Source organism: Carcharhinus amblyrhynchos, chromosome 23 (genome assembly GCF_965287045.1).
Source record: "Carcharhinus amblyrhynchos chromosome 23, sCarAmb.v2.hapA, whole genome shotgun sequence".
Taxonomy (NCBI): Eukaryota; Metazoa; Chordata; class Chondrichthyes; order Carcharhiniformes; family Carcharhinidae; genus Carcharhinus; species Carcharhinus amblyrhynchos.
Window position 1 is genome coordinate 18,915,653 of NC_137346.1, and position 23,403 is coordinate 18,939,055.

The following is a 23,403-nucleotide window of genomic DNA, read 5'->3' on the forward strand; positions in this document are numbered from 1 at the left end:
ACGGGGCAGGAAATCCCACGGGATCCGGAGTGCAGGATATGCTTCTTTTTCTTTCCTTCCCTGCTGCTGCCCCACCTCATCATTAGCGCAACAACATGATGGACAATCTTTGCCATTTTGAATGATTGGCGACAATCTTCTCCCAGTTACGTCAACGCTTCCAGGCCTCAAGGAGAGCTTCGGTGTGTTTGATCATCCTCCCCTGGAATATTAGCCACTGGAGAGTTTAAAGAACAAGACCTGGCAGGGAGACACTTTTTGGTTCTCTGGGCACAGCGCCCAGTCCATTGTGGTTGATTTTACTGGATTTTTGCCCGAATGTTTGTAGAACTGGTTTCAAGGAGACTAGCAATGGTTCTGCCATGAATCCAGAGGATGCAGCACGGGTCTTGCAGATGGAATTTCTTTAGAGTTCTTCTCCGTTGCTGATACAGAGTACAGGTCTCACTGCAGTATAGGAGAGTGGTGACAGCAAGGGCTTTGTACGCTAGGGAGTTTCATTGACTTGTTATCAAACACTTACTGCCAGAGTTTTGTAGAAAGCTGAGCTGGTGCAGCTGATCTGGTGTTGGATGGTGGCCCTTTGAGGCAGGTGGCCTCCAAGATACGGGAAGAACTTTACATTCATCAACCTGACCAAAACATTAGATTCAATATGTCGCTAGGCTCTGTGGATTGGGCTCCAGAGATTTGGATGTCCAAAAAATGTCATCACAGTCCTACAGCTCCTGACGATATGACGGTGACTTTCTTGAGTGGGAGATCTGAAACACAGCTTCAAGCTGTGAAGCAATGTCAAGTAAGGCTGTGCGATAGGACCCATACTGTTTAAAATTAACCCAACATGGGATATTCATCTCAGGGTTCAACTACCCCCTGGTGTGCATGTTTAAATAAGTTTAAAGTTTACTTATTAGTGTCATAAGTAGGCTTACATTAACACTGCAATGAAGTTACTGTAAAAATTCCCTTAGTCGCCACATTCCGGCACCTGTTCGGGTACACTGAGGGAGAATTCTAGCAGAGCCGATGCACCTAACCAGCACATCCTTTTAACTGTGGGAGAAAACTGGAGCACCTGGGGGAAACCCACGCAGACACATCAGAATGTGCAAACTCCACACAGACAGACACCTGAGGCCAGGAATTGAACCCGGGCCCCTGGTGCTGAGAGGCAACAGTGCTAACCACTGTGCCACCATACTATCCAATCCTTCAAAGAAAATCTGTACAACTTGGGGTGCCCATGTCAATAACTGCTGTGAGAATAGCAATTTATGTGAATTAAAAATTGAAGAGGTAGCTTCTAACCTTGTCTAATCATGGGTGGCACGGTGGTAAGCACTGCTGTCTCACAGCACCAGGGACTTGGGTTTGATTCCAGCCTTGGGTGACTCTCTGGGCAGAATCTGCACAGTCTCCCCGTGTCTGTGTCTCCAGGTGCTCTGGTTTCCTCCCACATGCCAAAAGACGTGCTGGTTAGGTGCATGATCAGGTGCTGGGAGTGTGTGGCTAGGGGATTTTCAATGCCTAATGTAAGCCTACTTGTGACACCAGTAAATAAACTTTAATAGAGCAGTTTAAAATGTTTACTAAAAGCTATTTAAAAATTCAAAAGGCACTTATCTTCTTTAATTGCTAGCCCTGTATCAAATTCTTCAATGCACTACTCTATATTTATCAGCGTGGTGTAGGAATGTGATCTATAGCTGGACAGCTTCCCGCCCTAACAGCACTGTGGGTGTACCTCCAACACATGGATGTAGCGGTTCAGGAAGGTAGCTCACCGCCACATTCTCAAGGGCAATTAGGAATGGACAACCAATAGTGGCCTACCTAGCAGTGCTCACATCACATGAAAGGATATGCTTAAAATAAAACAAACTCATCGTGCAATGTTGACAAGCACAAGCCAAGGTTGTCTTTTTCACATGATTTAGCTCCACCTACCTTTCCAGAAGTCTTTACGCCTTTCCAGATACTGAAATATACTACAATAAAGATGAAGAGCAGACAAAGGGCTAAATGCCAAGTGATGCCACCCAGGTCCTGCAGTCCACGTGACTTGTGAACTTGAAGTACTTGCCGGCTGCAATGAGAATAAATGTCACAGATTACAATGATATTTTCAAATGGAAATTGGAAGCAGCATGCATCATTTGCTGTCTTTCAGTCCCAAGGTTCCCATTGTAGTTTTGTTTTCTTACAATCTCCCTCCTCCACGAAGTGGTTTTTAACCTGTTCCCATCCTTTTTCTTCCAAAGAAGAGATGTCACACACGCACACTAATACCCTGACTCAGTGCAAGCTCACCCATTGTAATTGGAGGAAGCCAATCTTCTCAGCCCTAGGACATTGCCGCTTTCTCGGGGTAATGTCCTGGCTCAAATATCTTCAGCTGCTTCATCAAAGATCTTCCTTCCATCAGAAAGTCAGAAGTGAGGATGTTTGCTGGTGGCTGCACAATGTTCAGCACCGTATGCGACTCCTCAGATAGAATAGAATCATAGAATCTTAGAGCAGAAGGAGGCCATTCAGCCCATTGAGTCTGCACTGACCACAATCCCACACAGGTCCTATCCCCATAACCCCATGCATTTCCCCTAGCTACTCCCCCTGACACTAAGCAGCAATTTATCATGGCCAATCCTTAGGCTGTGGGCATAAACCGGAGCACCTGCAGGAAACCCATACAGACATGGGGAGAATGTGCAAACTCTGCACAGAGAGTCACTCAAACCGGGAATTGAACCCGGGTCCCTGGCGCTGTGAGGCAGCAGTGCTAACCACAATGCTGCCGTGCCAGATACTGAAGCAGTCAGTGTCTGCATGCAGTCAGATCTGGACAACAATTGGGTTTGGGCTGAAAAGTGGCAATTTATAATCATGCCACACAGGTGCCAGGCAGTGACCAGCTCCAACAAAAGAGAATCAAACCATCTCCCCCTTAACGCCAGTGGCACAATTGAATCTCTCACCATCAACACACTGACTAAAGACTTAACAAGACCAACCAAGTAAATACAATGTTAGGTCAGAAATTGGGAAATCTGCAATGGGTATCTCACCCCCTGACTCCTTAAAGCCTAAAAACTGTCCACCCTATACAAGGTACAAGTCAGAAGTGCGATGAAATACGCTCCACTTGGTGAGAACAGCTCCAACAACACTCAAGATGTTCAAAACCATCTAGGATAAAGCTGCCCACTTGATCAGCAACCCATCCATCTACCATTCACTTCCTCCATCTCTGACGCACACTTGCAACAGTGTGTGCCCTCTCCAAGATGCACAGCAGCAACTCACCAAGCACCATCCAAACCCAACTAGAAGGAGAAGGGCAGCAAAAGCATACTAACAGCGCCATCTGCAGGTCTCTCTCCAACTCAAATGCCACCCTGACTCAGAACCACATTGACATTACTTCATTATCACTGGGTCAAAATCCCTTTCTAACAGCACCGTGGGTGTACCTACACCAGATGAATTGCAGCGATTCGAGAAGGTAGCTCATCACCAACTCTTCCAGGGTAATTAGAGATGGGTAATAAAATGTTGGCTTTGCAAACAATGCTCACATTCTGAAAATGAATAAAGGAAATGATAATTTATTTGGGATTGAAATCTCTGCTTTCTGGTTCGTGACGGGTGTTTCTATCAATTAGAATGGTTCCTCCTTATTTCATCTCCTGCGTGACTTGTAGTTCAGCATTCAAAATGTCCTTTCAGGCAGCTAAAAGGATTATTATATTGAGTTTCTATTGGTTTAAAAATAGAAAATGGCACAAATATAAAGCAGGCTGTTTTTAGCTTACTGTTGGGTTATTTATTTGTGCCGTAACACTTGTCAGAATTTTTGTGTTTTGTTTAAATGCCAATTGCCTCAAAACTAATTGTCATTCCAAGAAATATGCTTTTATGTTGGGTGGCACGGTGGTGAAGTGGTTAGCACTGGTGCCTCGCAGCACCAGGGACTCAGTGACTTGAGGCTGGAATTGAACCTATCTGTGTGGAGTTTGCATGTTCTCCCCATGTCTGCCTGGGTTTCCTCCAGGTGCTCCAGTTTCCTCCCACACTCCAAAGATGTGCAGGTTAGGTGGACTGGCCATGCTAAATTGGCCCTTTGTATCAGAGGGGGTTAGCAGGTAAATACGTGAGGTTGCAGAGATAGGGCCTGGGTGAGATTGTTTCAGTGTGGGTTTGATGGGCCAAATGGCCTCCTTCTGCACTGAAAGGATTCTATGACGCTATGTTCCCTTCAAACTAGAATGTTGCTTTGCTTCCAAATATTTAGCCGATCAGTAAGAAAATCCAGGGATTGTAACAAAGGACCTTTATTTGTGAATATTAGCTATTAAAATATAGCACGGGTCACAAGCTGAATTCTTCACCATTTCCAAAGGCCAATCTGAAATAACATTTGACTGTAACAAGGAAATCCTTCCAAAATGTACTAGTTTATTTGTATGAAATATATAAGTGAGCAATATATTATCAATTTTCTACTTCCACTACTTATGGAAAATAATAAAAATACAATTTATTACCTATTTCAGCTTTGGTGCGCTCTCTCCAGATAAGCCACCATGCATTTCCTTATTTCAAAAACACTGTACACTTCTCATTGCTGGCAGGAATACATAGTTCAACCTCTGTGTATGAATGTTTGTGAAAGACAAAAAGGCAGCAAGTGCATAGATCCCTCTGAGGCAAACGGAATGGGGGTTCAGCCACTGAGCTGTAAAGAAAGGCCTGCACCTATACAATGCCTTTCACAGCCACAGGCCACCCCAGAGCCAATTTACTACCAATTACTTATTTCAAGAATTACTTTCACAGAATCCCAACAGTGCAAAAAGAGGCCATTCAGCCCATCGAGCTTGCACCGACAACAATCCCACCCACGACCTGTCCCCATAACTTCAAATATTTAGCCTGCTAGCCTTTCTGACACTAAGAGGCAATTTAGTGTAGGTGGAAACTGGAGCATCAGCACTGGACAATGACAACTGGTATTTATATAGCGCTTTTAATCCAGTTTATTATCCAGCAAATCCCTGAAATTGGGTGCGACAGTCTCCTCACTTACTGTACCAAGGGCACTCCTCAGTTATTGCTTGTGACTCTCCTTCTGTGTACAGTTTTGGTCACCATGTTACAGGAAAGGCATTGAGAAACTGGAAAGATTTACAAAGATGTTGCCAGGGCTGAGTCATAAGGAGAGGGTGGTGCGGATAAGGAATGAGCTGCCAGAGAAAGCGGTTGAGGCAGGTTCAATAGTAACATTTAAAGAGCGTTTGGATAAGTACATGGATGGGAAAGGATTAGAGGGATGTGGGCGAAACACAGGGCATTGGGACCAGCTGGGGCGGCATCATGGTTGGCATGGACCAGTTGGGCCGAAGGGCCTGTTTCCGTGCTCTACAAAACCCATGCAGACACAGGGAGAACACGCAAACTCCACACAGTGACCCGAGGCCAGAATTCAACCTGGGTCCTTGGCACTGAGGCAGCAGTGCTAACCACTGTGCCACCACGCTCCCACCGCCCCCCAGTTGTTTTAAAATATGTGACAGCCAACATGAGAACAGCAAGATCCCACAAACAGCAAATTCTCCAAACAGCAATGTAATAATGAATGGATTATCCTATTTTTGGGATGTTGATTGAGACATAAATATTGATCAAGACACCAGGGATATCTCCATTGTTCTTCAAAATAGCACCATAGGACCACTTGTGGCACAGTGGCATAGCGCTTAGCATTGCTGCCTCACAGTACCAGGGTTCAATTCCAGCCGTGGGGGGTGACTGTGTGAAGTTTGCACGTTCTCCCCATGGGTTTCCTCCGGGTGCTCCAGTTTCCTCCCACACTCCAAAGATATGCAGGTTAGGGGGATTAGCAGAGTAAATACGCGGGGTTACAGTGATAAGCCTGGGTGAGATAGGGTTGGTGCAGACTCAATGGGCTGAATGGCCTCCTTCTACATTTTAGGGATTCTATGGTTTGCAACCAGCTGAAAGGACAGGGAGGGGTTAACGTCTCGTTTGAAAGGCAGCACCTCCAACAATGCAGCAGTCTCTCAGCACTGCACTGCGGTGTCAGCCTAAGATGCTGCACTCAAATTCTGGAGTGGGACCTAAACACGCAAACCTCCGGCTCAAAAGCTGATCATTCTATCCATTGAGCCAGATAACCCAGAGTTCCATACCTGTCCTTTGATACGAGCCAAAGGTTCTACGGCTTCTACAGAAGTGAGCTTTTCTGGAAAATGAAATAAAGCAAATCCCAGAAATAATCTCATAACAGCTCAAATTAGTTCAGGTGGCACATAATTCTATTTCACGGGACATTATTCTATTCCCAGGTAATTAACTAACCCATCAAAACCCAAAAGTAGCTTCAGGCTATGGGTTTATTTTATTGGGAAAATTGCTCAACCTAGCATTATAGAAATATAGCAAGTTCTAGAGTCAGATTCATACAGCAATACAGCACAGACACAGGCCCTTCAGCCCAACTAGTCCATGCTGACCATGACGCCCTCCCAGCTAGTCCCAATTGACTGCATTTGACCCATATCCCTCTAATCCTTTCCCAGCCATATATTTAACCAAATGCTTTTTAAATATAGTATCTGCCTCCATCACTTTTGCTTATTCCATTTACACATCACCCTCTGCAATGAAGAAGTTACCCCTCGGGTCCCATTTAAACCTTTCCCCTCTCACCTTAAATCGATGCCTTCTGGTTTCCAATTCCCCTTCCCTGGGAAAAAGACGATAGGTGGGATTTTCCAGCCACGCTCGCACCAAGATCTCAAAATCCCGCCCGAAGTCAACGGACCTCTGCATGGCTCGTGTCCTGTCTGCTACGATTGCCGTAGCAAGCACGGCATGAAAGTTCTGCCCAATGTATGCGTGTTCATCCTATCCACGTGCCTCATGATTTTATAACCTCAATAAGGTTACCACTCTATGTCCCAAAGAATAATTCTAGAAACCCAGGCACAATCCAAGGTGCTTTAACATTTGATGCAAGCCTACGGCAGAAATCATATTCAAATTTATCTAAACTGGTTAATGTTATTGAGCTGCTAGGTGGTCTGCTTCAAGGGAAAACTAAGACACTCAATTCAAACATTAACTTAGGGTATGCATCTGATTGGCAACTTAACAAGTAATAATTAAAATTCAATTTGGGCTCGGATTATTATTTCGGTGGGAGTTATTAACCTGCCCCATTAAAACCAAGGCATTTTGATCCAGAATTTGAGGATAACCTTATCATAGAATTCCTACAGTGAAGGAAGAAGCTATTGTGCCCATTGGGGCTGCACGAACAACAATTCCACACAGATCCTATCCACATATCACATTTATTTGCCCTACTAATTCCCCTGACACTAAGGGACAATTTAGCATGATCAACCTCACATCTTTGGACTGTGGGAGGAAACCAGAGCACCCGGAGGAAATCCACACAGACATGGGGAGAATGTGCAAACTCCACACAGACAGTGACCCAAGCCAGGAATTGAACTCGGGTCCCTGGCGCTGTGGGGCAGCAGTGCTAACCGCTGTGCCACCATGTTGCCCACTTCTATCTAATGAATCTCAAATGTATGAATGATGTGAAATTTGGAAGCCAGAAATAGCTATTCAAAAAACTCAATTCTGTAATTGATAAATGTTACATTCTACATACAGAACAGAAACAGGCCATTGAACACATCTAATCTCAGGTATTTTTCATACTCTACCCAAATCTCCTGCCAACCAAAACAAAAGCGTGATAGCGAATAAACATTTGATTTTACATTTACATTGTTGGAAAAGGAAATCAGGTGGAGGGCAAAACTAATTTCGATGTGATCCTTGCCTGCTTTGTGCGTCTGCCCAAGATGAACTACAACACCAGTGATACATCTTAATACTAACTGATAACCTATCGCTTCACCCTAACAACTGCACCCACCCTTTTCCTACTTCAAAAAAATATATAGTACAATAAGTTCCTTGATTCCCGAAGCATTTCAAGGTGGTAGGAGGGGCAATATTTTCATTCCAAGTTCAGCTTCTCAGTACACAATTCTTTCCCCAACCTTCACCCTGTACAAATTCCATAGCCACGTTCTATCCCGTACCCAAGACTGTCCCAACCATCAACCTATTATCACCAATCCTCCACTGGCTCACTGTCCTCCAGTCAATTGCTTTCAAAACTTCTTGTTTTCAAATATTTCCATGGTTTTATCACATCCACCGCAACCTTCTCCGGTTCTTACGTCCCAGCTCATATTATTCTAAATCTGGCCTTCTATATATCGTTTCCTTTCTTTGCTGAACTGTTGATTGGGTTTTGTTATTTTAAATCATTCTTCGTTTGACCCTCATCATTGGCGTGTTTATGCTGAAATACATCCATATATTGTGGGCATACGGTGCAGAGGGACCTCGGGGTCCTTGTGCATGAGTCGCAAAAACCCAGCCTGCAGGTGCAGCAGGTGGTCAGGAAGGCGAATGGGATGCTGGCCTTCATAGCGAGGGGGATTGAATATAAAAGTAGGGAGGTCTTGCTGCAGCTGTATAGGGCATTGGTGAGGCCGCAGCTGGAGTACTGTGTGCAGTTTTGGGCGCCGCACCTGCGCAAGGATATTTTGGCCTTGGAGGGAGTGCAGAGGAGGTTTACTAGGCTGATACCGGAGTTGAGGGGGTTGAGCTATGAGGAGAGGCTGAATAAACTAGGCTTGTACTCGTTAGAGTTTAGAAGAATGAGGGGAGATCTCATTGAGACGTATAAGATGATGAATGGGATGGATAGGATAGAGGTGGAAAGACTCTTCCCGCTCAAAAAAGACAGTAGGACTAGGGGGCACAGCCTCAAGATAAAGGGGGGGCGGTTCAGAACGGAGTTGAGGAGGAACTTCTTCACTCAAAGGGTGGTGAATCTCTGGAATTCTCTGTCCGTTGAAGTGGTGGAGGCTGCCTCGCTAAATATTTTTAAGAAGCGGGTTGATGGGTTTTTGATAAGAGAGGGAATTAAGGGTTATGGGGAGAGGGCGGGAAAGTGGAACTGAGCCACGACAGATCAGCCATGATCTTATTGAATGGCGGGGCAGGCTCGAAGGGCCAGATGGCCTACTCCTGCTCCTATTTCTTATGTTCTTATGTTCTTATGTTCTTATATATTGTGAGATTTTTACAGCAATGTCTATGCGTACATATCTCTGGCAGTGAATGGAGTAAAGCACATCGATGTCATTTCACAATCAGGATCTAATCAGTGTTGGAGCAGTTACCCGTTTTCTCAACTTTATGGAAAGCAACATCTTTTTGGTTAAGCCACTGTAAGTTTTGGAATAAAAAGTGGAGTACGATCCTTACAGGATTGTTAGCGTGAGAAACTCGGGAAGAGCAGAGAAGAAATCTTCCTTCCTGACTGCAACACAGGTTGAAGCATAAATTAATAAACAATTTCACTATTGTACATCAAAGAGCTATAATCAGACGAGGCCAGAGCAGTGCCAAAGACAGGCACCTACTGTATCAACAGCCTAAGAAAACAAAATGAAAGCTACAGCTGGGCAAAAGCCAAAATGGCAAATTGAAGCAATTGAGGCCAAGTGCTAATAGACAATAAATCTCTTTAAAAAATGAATTATTCTCATAACTGACTTAAAGCATTCAGTGGTGACTTGGTAAGATTTCCCATTCGGTGAGTCTTACTTCTGTTGTGGGCAAGGTTTTAGAAAGAATTATTAGGGATAGGATTTATAGTTATCTGGAGAGTAATGAATTGATTAGAGACAGTCAGCATGGTTTTGTAGCAGGTAGGTCGTGCCTTGCTAACCTTATTGAGTTCTTTGAGAAAGTGACCAAAGAGGTGGATAGGGGTAAGGCAGTTGACGTGGTATATATGGATTTTAGTAAGGCGTTTGATAAGGTTCACCATGGTGGGCTTCTGCAGAAAATGCAGATGTATGGGATTGGGGGTAATCTAGGTACTTGGATCAGGAATTGGCTGGCAGATAGGAGACAGAGGGTGGTGGTTGATGGTGAATATTCGTCATGGAGTTCGGTTATGACCGGTGTGCCTCAGGGATCTGTTTTGGGGCCACTGCTGTTTGTAATTTTTATTAATGATCTGGATGAGGGTATAGTTGGGTGGATTAGTAAATTTGCTGATGACACCAAAGTCGGTGGTGTGGTAGATTGTGAGGAAGGGTGTCATAGTTTGCAGGGTGACTTAGACAGGTTGCAGAGCTGGGCCGCGAGGTGGCGGATGGAGTTTAATGTGGAGAAGTGTGAGGTAATTCATTTCGGTAGGAGTAACAGATGTGTTCAGTATAGGGCTAATGGGAGGACTTTGAATAGTGTGGAGGAGCAGAGGGATCTAGGTGTATGTGTACATAGATCCCTGAAGGTTGGGAATCAAGTAGATAAGGTAGTTAAGAAGGCATACGGTGTCTTGGCGTTTATTGGTAGGGGGATTGAATTTAGGAGTCGCAGCGTCATGTTGCAACTGTACACAACTCTGGTGCGGCCGCACTTGGAGTACTGTGTGCAGTTCTGGTCCCCACATTACAGGAAGGACGTTGAGGCTTTGGAGAGGGTGCAGAGGACGTTTACCAGGATGTTGCCTGGTATGGAGGGGAGGTCATATGAGGAGAGACTGAGGGATTTGGGGTTATTTTCGCTGGAAAGAAGGAGGCTAAGAGGGGATCTTATTGAAACATATAAGATGATTAGAGGTTTAGATAGGGTGGATAGTGATAGCCTTTTTCCTCGGATGGAGAATGCTAGCACGAGGGGGCATGGCTTTAAATTAAGGGGTGGTAGTTATAGGACGGATGTCAGGGGTAGGTTCTTTACCCAGAGGGTGGTGAGGGATTGGAATGCCCTGCCTGCTGCGGTTGTAAATGCGCCTAGTTTGGGGGCGTTTAAGAGATCTATGGATAGGTTTATGGACGAAAAGGGATTGGTTTAGATTAGTGGGTCAGTGTTTTTTTTTAAAAAAACTGGTCGGCGCAACATCGTGGGCCGAAGGGCCTGTTCTGAGCTGTAATGTTCTATGTTCTACGTTCTATTTTCCCAGTAGAAGCTTGTAAGTTTTTGGGCGGCACAGTAGCACAGTGGTTAGCACCGCTGCTTCACAGCTCTAGGGACCTGGGTTCAATTCCCGACTCAGGTCACTGTCTGTGCGGAGTTTGCACATTCTCGTGTCTGCGTGGGTTTCCTCCGGGTGCTCTGGTTTCCTCCCACAGTCCAAAGATGTGTGGGTTAGGTTGGTTGGCCATGCTAAAGTTGCCCCTTAGTGCCCTGAGATGCATAGGTTAGAGGGATTAGTGGGTAAATGTGTAGAGATAGGGCCTGGGTGGGATGGTGGTTGGTGCAGACTCGATGGGCCGAAGGGCCTCTTTGTGCACTGTAGGGATTCTATGACCTAGGAAGTTTCATGAACGAAATACCCCAGTGAAATAAATGATAATCAGACGTTGCATTGGGCGGGATTTTCCACCCCGCCCCTGGCATAGGCGGCCCGCCATAGATGGGTGGCAGGATCTCCCACTGTTGTTAACAGGGCTTCCCGTTGTATATAAACCCTCCCTCCCACCAGCACCACCATCACCACCCCCCTCAGCGGGAAACCAGCAGGGGTTTGCCATCAATTGAACCAGAAGATCCCACCGCTGGGAATGAACAGAAAATCCCAGCCTCTGAAGTGGGCAAGTGTACCCACAATTTATTAAGAGGCTAATGAATAATAAGAATGGGTTGTGAGGAGTTGTCATGCAGGATACAATTACAAAATACACATGGAAGGTAATTTGACAGCATGCTCGGTGATGGTGGGTTGTAGTCCATAGATTGATGGACATTGAGGCCCATATTTTCCCTCCTCAATAGCAGCCAATGCTTTACTGCTTAAAGCAAAATCCAGGCTAATAGCAGATACCCCAAAACACACTATTCTCAATTAATGCAAATGATAAACCATTCTGTCCTATGTCAATTTGGGATAAGTCCTCAAAAGGAAGCCATTCAGCCTGTCATTATTGTGCCAGCAATAATGGAAATTTTAATGGACTGATGGCATGCTTTGTGAAATGGATCCCACCATTGTTAAAGTGACAACAACTCAGGCTACCTCTGCCACAAACCACTGTGTGATTTGAAGTCAGAAGGCTGGGATTTTCCAGACACGTTTGCCCCAAGACAGGAAAATCCCACCCAAGGTCAATGCGTGGTCCTTGTCCCACTTGCTATGGTTCCCGTAGCAGGCGGGGCAGGAAAATTTCACCCAGGAGTGTGTTTGCTTTCAATGCATACTCCTGTTTCTCAGGAAGGCAAAGGCTAAGACAGTTTCTTAAACTTGGCTGAACTTTTTTGCCCCTTAGCCACAAACACATACTTACATATAAAATTCTTCTGCAGGAGAGGTGGAGTACTTTGTCCAGGTAACGTTATCTTTCAGGAAGTAGTTGGTACAATTTTGAGTATTCCATACATTGTTACAACTGCTCCATGGGAGTTCGGAGGTAAATGATGAGTAGAGGTAGTACAGAGCCCAGGCCAAAATGGTATTGTAATAGAAGGCAACATAGAGAGCTACTATACAGATTGCATATCCAATCCCTGCAGAGAGTGAAAGAGATAATGTTTGTAACCATCTAAAATTGATATCTCAGAAGAAGCACACATCCAAAGACCACTGCAATAATTAGATGTCTCACTTCTCAAAATCAACCAAGGTCTCAGTTGCTACCTGTTCATGTAACTGTCCTCTCAGTCTCAGCGATCAGAGTAATAAGAAGATTGTACAATTCTAGTGAAGTCAGATATGGTTTGCATTTGCTTTGATGCTGCTGACCACAAGAGGCAAAGATTCTCAAGAGCAATGGGACACATTTTGCCAAGAATGCCTTTTTGATACATACAGGATGATCACACAATTCATAGCAGCCAGACTAGGCTCACTGAAAGTCCAAGTTAGGCATTGGGCCTAATTTTAATTCTGTGCAAGCGAATAGGTTTTGAGTGAGTTAAATTCAGGCTTATCATCACCCTAATTGGGACACAAGTTAACTTGCAAATCTGTGTCATTCTTTAGTGACAATCAAATAATTTCACGTTCAAGAGATAAACTAAAGGCAGCCATGCTAATCAACAATGAGTACAATAGTATTGATGATCAGATGAAACTTTAAGGTTTGCCTGGACACGAATAACCAGAAAACAGCACTTTGCTTGGCTTCAGAAGTGGAGGATAATGGGTAGGATTTAATTGGCGCAACAGAGGTCTCACCCGCCAGTTGGAGAACTGGCAGAGAACTTCCATCAGTTCCATGGGATGCAGGACAATCAGCCACCAACTTACAATTGGCCAACATCAAGCTTCCCCTGGGGTCAGGACTCTGTGGCAGAATGCAGCCTCCTAGGATTCCCTAAGGACCCGAGGCTAAAGTTGAGGAGGAGGGGGGGAAATAAGAGGATTTTTGCCATCACAGAATAACTGATGCAGGGCTCCTCCTGCATTTAAGTGGGCCCATCCTACATGCTGCCTGCTGCATCAGACTGGATTAAATTTTGTTAAGTTTATTTATTAGTCACAAGTAGGCTTACATTCACACTGTAATGAAATTACTGTGAAAATCCCCTGTTGCCACACTCCTGTTCGGGTACATCGGGGGGAGAATTTAGCATGGCTAATGCACCTAACTTGCACATCTTTGGAGCACACCAGAGCACCCAGAGGAAACCCACACAGACACAGGGAGAACATGCAAACTCCACACAGGCAGAGACCCGAACAGGGAAACGCACCCGGGTCCCTGGTACTGTGAAGCAGCAGCGGTAACCACTCTGCCGCCCTGGTTCTACTCTGTAACTGAGCAACCTATTATGCTGTCCTTGAGGAAGTGGCATCCCTTAGATTTGCGTAAAGACTTCTTATTTTGGATGACACTGCGTCATAATAATCTGGGCAAATGCGAGCTCAACCACAAAGTAAATAAGAAACTGGCTTGCACAAATTTACGAGCATAATGCTTCCCCAGAAGGCTGAGGAACGTTTGAACGAAATTAGCTTGCTTTTTACACCTTTTAAAAAGCTGCAGTTCTACAACACAAACATATCTTTGTCCAGGCCTCCAACGTCCTTAGAAAGTCTAACTATGTCTTGAAAGATTGCAGAAATTCCATGGCAGAGATGAAGATACTGCAAGAGAAAGTAAACAGGAGGCTTCAGCCGTTCGAGATGATGGTACCCATACTCCGTGGTTGCGGCTTTTAATCTTCCTGCTTGAGCAAGCTTCCCACATTATAAACAGGCAGCTTTAACAGCAGGAGAGCTGGCACCCTGAATTTACTTTTGCTGGGGCCCCAGCTGTAAAAAGGGGATCAGTGACATGCCCTAAGTGTAACAACAATCCAGAGTTCACTCATTTGTATAATGTATCACTCCCTTCCTAATTGCACCCTGGATGTTCCTGCAACGCATGAACTGCAGAAGTTCAAGAAGGCAGCTCACCATCACCTTCGAAGGATACTAGGGATGGGCGATAAATGATGGTCCAACCAACAATGCCCACATACCATGAATAAAGCTATTTTTAATGTAGGTGGGTAAAAGGGCATATTTATTTTTACTCCAAGTTTGGAGAAGGGAAGATAGGAAGTTACATTTCATCTTTCATTCAATTTTCCCCTCCATTGTTTCCTCCTCTGTGTTATCTTTGGGCCATGTATTTTCCCCTTTATCACTGCTTCTGCTTTATAAATGGTTATTTTTAATCTTTAATTACATTGAAGAGGAACATGAGGAGGCATGGATGCAACCATCATAGAACCATAGAACCCCTACAGTGCAGAAATAGGCTATTTGGCCCATTGAGTCCGCACCAACTCTCCAAAAGAACATCCTGCCCAGGCCCTCCCCTCCACCCTATCCCATAAACTTACCTTGGCTAATCCACCTAACCTATATATACCTTTGGACACAGAGGGGCCATTTAGCATGGCCAAACCACCTAACCTGCACATCTTTGTAATGTGGGAGGGAACCGGAGTACCCAGAGAAAACCCACACAGACATGGGAAGAACATGCAAATTCCACACAGACAGTCACCCAAGGCTGGAATCGAACCCAAATCCTTGCACTCTATAGGCAGTGGTGCTCATCACTGAGCCACCATGCCACCCATCTTCCCACCAGCCTTTGCCACAACCTCCTGATGCTGTCACACTCAACATTAATGTGTGACCCTAAACCATCACAACTTGCATTTATGGGATACAATTAACATAGGAAAAAAAAACACACAATACTTGGCAGAGGTATGGCAAACAATGGACCTCAAGCTAAAGGAGGAGACATTAGAATGGGCACCTGACTCTGAGGGTCTACACTCTTGGGTTTTAAAAGAGATGGCAGGAGAATTAGTGGATGTAGATGTTGTGATCTTCTGGAAAGGATTGAAAGATAGCCCGCGAGACTTTACGGCCTCGCCTGACCCAAGACTGGAAAATCTCGCCTGGGTTCAATGGACCTTCCCATTGTCTATCCTTTGCCCGCTCCGATTCCCACAGTGGGCACTGTGGTAAAATTGCAGCCAGCAAATATAAGCCTGTTGTTCAAGAAATAAGGGGAAAAGAGAACATAGGCCAGTTAGCCTGATACTGGCAGTTGTAAAGCTACAAGAATCTACCATTAAGAATAAGATGATAACATTGCATTTGGCAAACTGCAATATGATTAGGAAGTGTCAACAGTTATCTCAAAAATAAATGATTATTTTAAAAATCTATCAAGTTTTTTTGAGGATGTGACAAACAGGATAGATAAGGGGAGTGGATAAAGTATATCTGGATTTTCAAAATTCGAGAAAGTGCCTCATCAGGAGTGGATACACAAGGTTACGGGTCATGCAATTGAGAGTAATAACAGATTGAGGCAATGGACAGAAAACAATGTCGGAATAAATGGGTCATTGCAGATTGATCCTGTAAAGCCAGCAGAATGCTGCAAAGATTAAAGCATGGGCTTTGGCTTATTACCATCTATATCAATGACTTTGAGATGGGATTGAATGTAGTATGGCCATGTTAATCGATGATACATAGCTGCGTGAGAGAGTAAGCTGTGAGGATGACTCAAAAAGATTGCAAAGCGATAGAGACCAGCTAAGTGATTGGACAAGAAGGAGACAGGTGAAGTATAATGTGGTCAAGTGCAACACGGTCCACTTTGGTAGGAAGAATATTAAGCAGAATATATTATTTGAAAAGGTGACAGGCTAATAAACATTGTATGCCAGGTGATCATATAGACAAATCACAGAGTGTTAACATGCAAGCAATCAGAAAAGCAAACAAATATGCTATCCATTCTTGAAAGGCAATTGGAGTCTAAGAACAGGGAACTCTTGTTGAAATTAAACAGGTCATTAGTGAAATCAAACCTAGAGTGCTTTGCACAGATTTGGTCCCCATAATTAAGGAAGGATATAATTGCCTCAGAATGGATGCAATGAAGTTTGGCTGGATTGATTCCTGGAATAAGAGGACTCTCCAATGAGGAGAAAATAAGTAAAATGGGCCTATTTCCTCTGGAAGCAGAAGAATAATAGGCAATTTCATCAAAATTTATATCATTCTTAGTGGGCTTGAAAGGATAGATGCTGACAGCCTGGAACAAGGGGTCACAGGATATGGAGTAGGTCATTTCAGACTGAAAAGAGAATTTTCTAGGGTTGTATATTGAAATTCATAGAGAATCATAGAATCCTACAGTGCAGAAGGAAGCCATTCAGCCCATTGAGTCTGCACCAACCACAACCTCACCCAGGCTCTATCCCCATAACCCCAAACATTCACTCTAGGTAGTCCCCCTGACACTAAGGGTCAATTTAGCATGGCCAATCCACCTAACCTGTACTTCTTCGGACTATGGAGGAAACCAGAGCACCCAGAGGAAACCTACACAGACATGGGGAGAACATGCAAACTCCATACAGACGGTCATCCAAGCCAGGAATCAAATCCAAGACCCTGGTGCTGTGAGGCAGCAGTGCCAACCACTGTGCCACCATGCCACCCCTCTATTCTATATAAATTCTCTACCCATTATGTATGACAATGTTTGGCCCAGGAGTACACTCAAGACAGAGATCAAAAAGATTTTTGGGCACGAAGGGACATATGGATAGAGCTGAAAAATTGAATAAATGTGTAAGATCGTCCATGGATAATAGTGCACTGTGGGACAGCTATACGGCCAACTCTTGCTCCTATTCTTGTATTCTTACATGACCAAACTCTTGATCAAAAAATTTGGATTTTAGAAGAGTCTTAAGGGAAGGGAGGGAGGTGGAGAGACAGGGAAGTTTGAGGAGGGGATTAGGGTCTATATCCCTGATGGCTCAAGGCTAAACCATCAATGATGAACCAAAGGGATGAATGGTGCACAAGCTGCTGGAATCACAGGAATGGGAGAAATCTGTGGGAGATTATGTCTGGAGGATATTACAAAGATCTGGAAGGATGAAGCCATGGAGAGATTCGAACTGGAGGATAGGGATTTTAAATTCTAGTTGTTGAAGGATTGGGAGCTGATGTAGAATACTGAGACAGGTGACAAATGGTGATTTATATAGGAACGGAGATGGGAAACAGAGTTTTGAAGTTGCTGAAATTCATAGTATATATACATACCATATATATATATTAGTGTATAGCAGTACGGTGGCACAGTGCTTAGCACTGCTGCCTTACAGCACCAGGGACCCAGGTTCAAGTCCAGTCTTGGGTGATTGTCCGTATGGAGTTTGCATGTTCTCCCCGTGTCTGCATTGGTTTCCTCCAGGTGCTCTGATGTGCAGGTTAGGTGGATTGGCCATGTTAAATTGCCCGTTAGTGTCCAAAGATGCGTAGGTTAGGGAGATTAACAGGATAAATACATGGGGTTACGGTGAGATGCTCTCAAAGAATCAGTGCAGCCTTGATGGGCTGAATGGCTTCTTTCTGCACTGTGGGGATTCTATATTTGAAATGTTACATCCATGTCTGAGCGTTTGATAATTAGAATAGGTGCCTCCTTTTCTTAAATTATATTATACCTCTTATTTTGTGCATGATCTGATTCCACAGCCCCCAAAATCAGCTCCTGAGCTATAATGGTCAAGTAACATTTCCCTTAAAAACCTATTAAAAACATATAGGTTGAAGCAAGTCTAAAGAGCTCTGATGAAAGGTCATCCAGACTAGAAACATTGGGTAGGATTTTCCAGTCATTTACACATTTTCTGGTTCCACTACAGCACATGGAGAATTGGCTGAGTGCCAAATTCTCAGTCCTCGCTGCAGCATAGCATGATCGGCTGGTAAGATCACGCCCACTGGCTCCATTCTCTCACCACAGATTCAGTCAGACCTGCTGAGATTTTCCAGCATCTTCTGATTCTGTTATTGTTGAATGGTGTTTCATTGCCACTAAGCGAAATATCCTTACCTTTAAAAATTGGGCATATTTTTCTCCAAACAGAAATGGCCCCATTTTTGTGGTACTGTCCCAGCACCAACTCCATATAAAAGAGTGGGATGCCTCCAAACACGGCCATCAGGAGGTACGGAATGAGGAAGGCCCCTGGAATTACACGACAGGTAAAGAACACCATGAGCATTACAAGGGTAATTAAAATCAACTCAGGAATGTGACCATTTTCCGATTGTGTGCTAGAATAGAGTACACAAATCTAACAGTCATCATCAATATTTTTAATCAAGATTTTTGAATGTTTAGATGGCCTTACGAATTGAGCACATCTGATTGTAACCAACAGTTACACCATCATTATGTTATATTACAGAACCGTTAATTCAGAGACTTTGACAAAAGATCTACTGAACACAAATTCAACATGACTGTTTTGAGAAATTGAGTTCAGTTTACAATAACTGGAAATAATAAAACACTTGTACCAATACAAAATGTGACCATGAAGCTGATGAGTTATTGGAAAAACATAGATTCACTAATGTTCTTTGGTGGAGGAAGCCAGTACGAACTACACGTGATCTCAGACTAACACCAATTCCTAACATCCTTTGAATAATTTTAGATAATAAAACAGACAATAAATGTCAGCCATGCTGACCATGTTTTAATTTGTAAAAATTCTAACATGCCCATTCATAATTTGACGAATATCGTGCAACCTTATGTAAAATAGGGAGTTGTAGTGCACTATATAGTGGTAATTAAAAGTCATTAAAGTCCCAGAGGATGCTTTCCCTCTGAGAGAGAGCTGACTAGTGGTGATTTAACCTGAAGGTTACCACACCTCAGGTGTGGGTGCAAGTCAGGGCCTTCATGAATAAGCTCAGCTGGTACAGGAACTGAACTCAGACCATTGGCATCAGTTCACACCACAAACCAGCCAGCTGAGCTAGTGGTAGTAGGTGATTAATGTCTACAACTTAGCTGAACTATCAGGGGCAGACAAGTATAAACAAAGCTCTTTGTTACAGGGAGGACAGGAAAATTGAACAAGTCAACCCAAGCCCAATTCATACACTCACTAAGCTCTTTCTTTATTTAGCAGTATTTACAGAAACCTAGGACTAGGTGCTTGCCTGACCTCCAAAAGGGAATCATCTGTGCTCTGAGGTACTTGCAAAAGGCAAGAAACAATGTTGTAAATGGAGAAAGGATAGCTTATCATGAAGGCGGCTGAGAAAGAAAGAATCTTGATGTATGTAATGATTTATTGCATCCTGAAAAACTTCACAAGCCAATGGATCACTTTTGATATGCAATGATCACTGCTGTAAAGGCAAATGTGGCATCCAATCTCTGCACAACAGAACAGCATGTGGACTATCATCAGGTTTCAATCATTAATCCTAAAGACCCAGATTCTAACAAAGCTCAAACCATCAAAATAGAGACCCACATTACTGCAGATACCAATAAAAGAAATAACTTGATTGCAATTGGAATCAGAGAACACACGGAGGAAAAACAAACAAATAAACATCAATAAAGAAAAATATGTTTGCTTGTTGTGCATTTTAATGTGCAGCCACTTTAAAACAGTCACAATTTTGCATCAAAATCATACTAGCAAAAATCAATGCTGAGGTCATCTTAATTTGCTTTTTACAATGTTCCTTGGTTTTGCACTCACAGAATGAAGAATATTCACAATCCTTGGCTTTAAAGCTGACTTTTTGCTAATCTTGTGACAAATGTACTGTTTTAAAGTTTATTTATTATTGTTACATGTAGGCATACAATAACATTACAATGAAGTTACTGTGAAAATCCCCTCAGCGTCACACACTCTGGTGCCTGTTTGGATTACGCTGATGGAGAATTTTAGCACCTAACCAGCACCTCTTTCAGATTGAGAGGGGAAACTGGTGCATCCGGAGAAAACCCACACAGACACAGGGAGACTCCACACAGACAGTGACCCAAGCTGGGAATTGAGCCTGGGTCCCCAACACCGTGTGAGGCAGCAGCGCTAACCACTGTGCAGCAAAGGAAATAATGAGTTCTTGGAAGGGAATCTCCTCATTATGTTACACATCATTCAATTTAATTTTATTTCAAGTCTTGCATGTGTATTAAACCACAGTAATGCCCACTTGTAACAATAATAAATAAAAACAGCACATTGCTATCTATAATGTGAACATTATCACACAATCTCATCACATTAATTCAAAGTTTCAGGACGTCTTTTTAAATGTTTTACTTGTATTTGCAATGTGCATTCATATTTAATACGGCACACATTAAGAGCACTTTTGTGGATGGAGTCTCCTTTTATTTTGAAAAAGTCCTGCACTTTTCCTTTGTCACTCTTTCCCACAAGGATTAGCAGGTAAGTCACCCTTAAATACCAGTGTCAGTCTATAGCAGCTCAGGAAAAAAATGAAACTGTATTTATTGATCACAAATAAGGCTTACATTAACACTGGAATGAAGTTACTTGAAAATTCCCCTGGTCACCACATTCTGGCACCTGTTCAGGTCAATGTACCTAACCATCACGTCTTTCAGTCTGTGGGAGGAAACTAGAACAACCCCATGCAGACACAGGGAGAACATGCAAACTCCACACAGATGGTGACCCAAGGCAGGAACTGAACATGGGAGGCTAGCACTGCGAGGCAGCAGTGCTAATCACTGTGCCACTATGCCGCCCACTGCAGGATGAGAAACTCTCTATATCATTTCCACTCTTCTCATAGAAGGGTGAAAATAGGTGCCTCTCCTGGACCAGTTTGAAATGATTGCGGTCAGGAGAGAGGTGCCGGGAAAGCTTCCTACTACTCAACGACTGACCTCAAATATCTGAATAACAGCCCAGCTCTCTGAATCCTTGAGACAATATTTACTTAATCTAATTCTAGAATCCAAACTTTAAACATTCAAAGCCCCAAATGTTGTAACAACTATTTTGCAAAGTATTTTGTTTCACCCAATAACTCCTTCGTTGGTATAAAATTCTGGTAGGTCCAAACTTCAGGCTCAATAGGGAATTATTTTAAATTTTGGCACCGAGCGGGATGTCGTTTCGAACGCAAGTGGAAGTGTTTTGAAATAAAAACAATTCCGAAATTCTCATCTATATATTCTCAGTGCAGGTGTCATGTTCTCTTTCTGACTAAATTCAGGTGGTCATAGGACGAGTAACATAATAGCTTAAATTTTCAGGTACACCTGCAGGGACTGGGAAATTAATGTAATTAAAATGAATAATGAAATGTGAACTTGTTTCCACTGATAGGAGGATTGGTAGTCACAGGGCACAGATTTAAATGTATCAGTAAAACAAAAAGAGGGAAATGTGAGTTAATAAACGGTGGTGGGAGCAAATTTTATAACAGCCTTCAAAAGAAAACAAGATGCATACTTTTTAAAACTCTGCAGCACTATTGGGGAAAGAGCAGGAAATCTGGGCTAATTGGATACCTCTGTCGATATCCAGGCATGTGGAGCAGGATGGCCTCCCCCTATGAATCATAGAATCTCTACAATGCAGAAGGAGGCCATTTGGCCCATCAAGTCTGCACTGACCACAATTCCATCCAGGCCTTATCCCCGTAATCCCATATTTACCCTGACACTAAGGGGCAATTTACTATGGCCAATCAACCTAACCTGCACATCTTTGGACTGTGGGAGGAAACCAGAGCATCCGAAGGAAACCCATGCAGGCAAATTCCACACAGACAGTGAGCAGAGACCAGATTCGAACCTGGCTCACTGTGAGGCAGCGGTGCTAACCACTACGATGAACAGTATTGAACGGAGGGGAAAGCAAATTACTGCAGATGCTGGAATCTGAAACAAAAACAGAAAACGTTGAAAAATCTCAGGTTTGACAGCATTTATGGAGACAGAAGTGTTGGCTCTACTCTCTCTCCACAGCTGCTGTCATACCTATTGAGATTTTCCAGCATTTTCTGCTTTTTTGATTCCAGCACCCACAGTAATTTGATGTTATCTTAAAAATTAATCACTTGCTAAATTTCTCCAAGACAGCCATCCGTTTCAACAATCCGGCCACTTTGTGTGAAATGTATCATCTTTATTTCTGTTCTACTCTTTGTAAATGACTTTCATTGTGAAGATTTGCTCTTTTTATCCATGGCTTACATAACGTCTGAACCTCAACACAGCTCTGCCTCAAACATTGCATTTCTTGCCAAATGATGTGTCAGTGATAAAAATGAACGCTTCAGGAGAATTAGATCAACAACTTGTACTTACATAGTGGGACAGATTTTCCTGTTCTGCCCGCCATGGAAATTGTAGAGGGCTTGGGGTAGATCACGAAAAGGTCAATTGACCTTGGAGGGGATTTTCTGGTTTTGAGGCGAGTGTGGCCGGAAAATCCCACCCAGGGTCTTTAACAAATGCACACAAGTCTCAAGTTTTGCATTAAAGGTTTTCTCCCAAGTGGGACAGCAACTTTAGCATGACTCCTTAGAGGGGTATTCTTGCATGTACTTTATCCTCTCTAACTCCCTGAAAGGTGTTGCTTTTGCTGGAGTCAATAGGTACCGGGAGCTCTCCAAATCCTCAACCAAATGACCATTCCTAATGAAAGGTCAGAATATGGGTATAATCATTCTACTACTCAAAATAAAAAAGACATTATCATGGTCAAACCTGATCGTGCCCTCACCACATCTTCAAAAGGAATCTCTGGATAATAATTCAAAGGGGGATAAGAAGAACAAAGAAGAACTAAGAAGGAAATTACAGCACAGAAAAAGGCTCTTCAGCCCTCCAAGCCCATGCTGCTCATGATGCCCTAACTAAGCTGAAAAAAACCTACCCTTACTCGGTCCGTATCCCTCTATTCCCTCCCTATCGTGCACCC

At 43.5% G+C, this 23,403-nt stretch overlaps 1 protein-coding gene across 2 annotated transcripts in view; it reads right to left on the reverse strand.

The window, feature by feature from the left end:
* The window catches only part of LOC145357536 (sodium-dependent serotonin transporter-like), an 84,400-nt gene that overhangs the window by 54,566 nt on the left and 6,431 nt on the right, over positions 1–23,403 (reverse strand). For both annotated transcript variants that reach the window (XM_080210986.1, XM_080210987.1), the window contains exons 3-5: positions 18,513–18,647; positions 12,420–12,639; positions 1,951–2,089 (exon numbers count right to left, since the gene is read on the reverse strand). In XM_080210986.1, the coding sequence (XP_080067112.1) occupies positions 1,951–2,089; positions 12,420–12,639; positions 18,513–18,647 (494 nt within the window). The remainder of the gene's footprint in view (positions 1–1,950; positions 2,090–12,419; positions 12,640–18,512; positions 18,648–23,403) is intronic.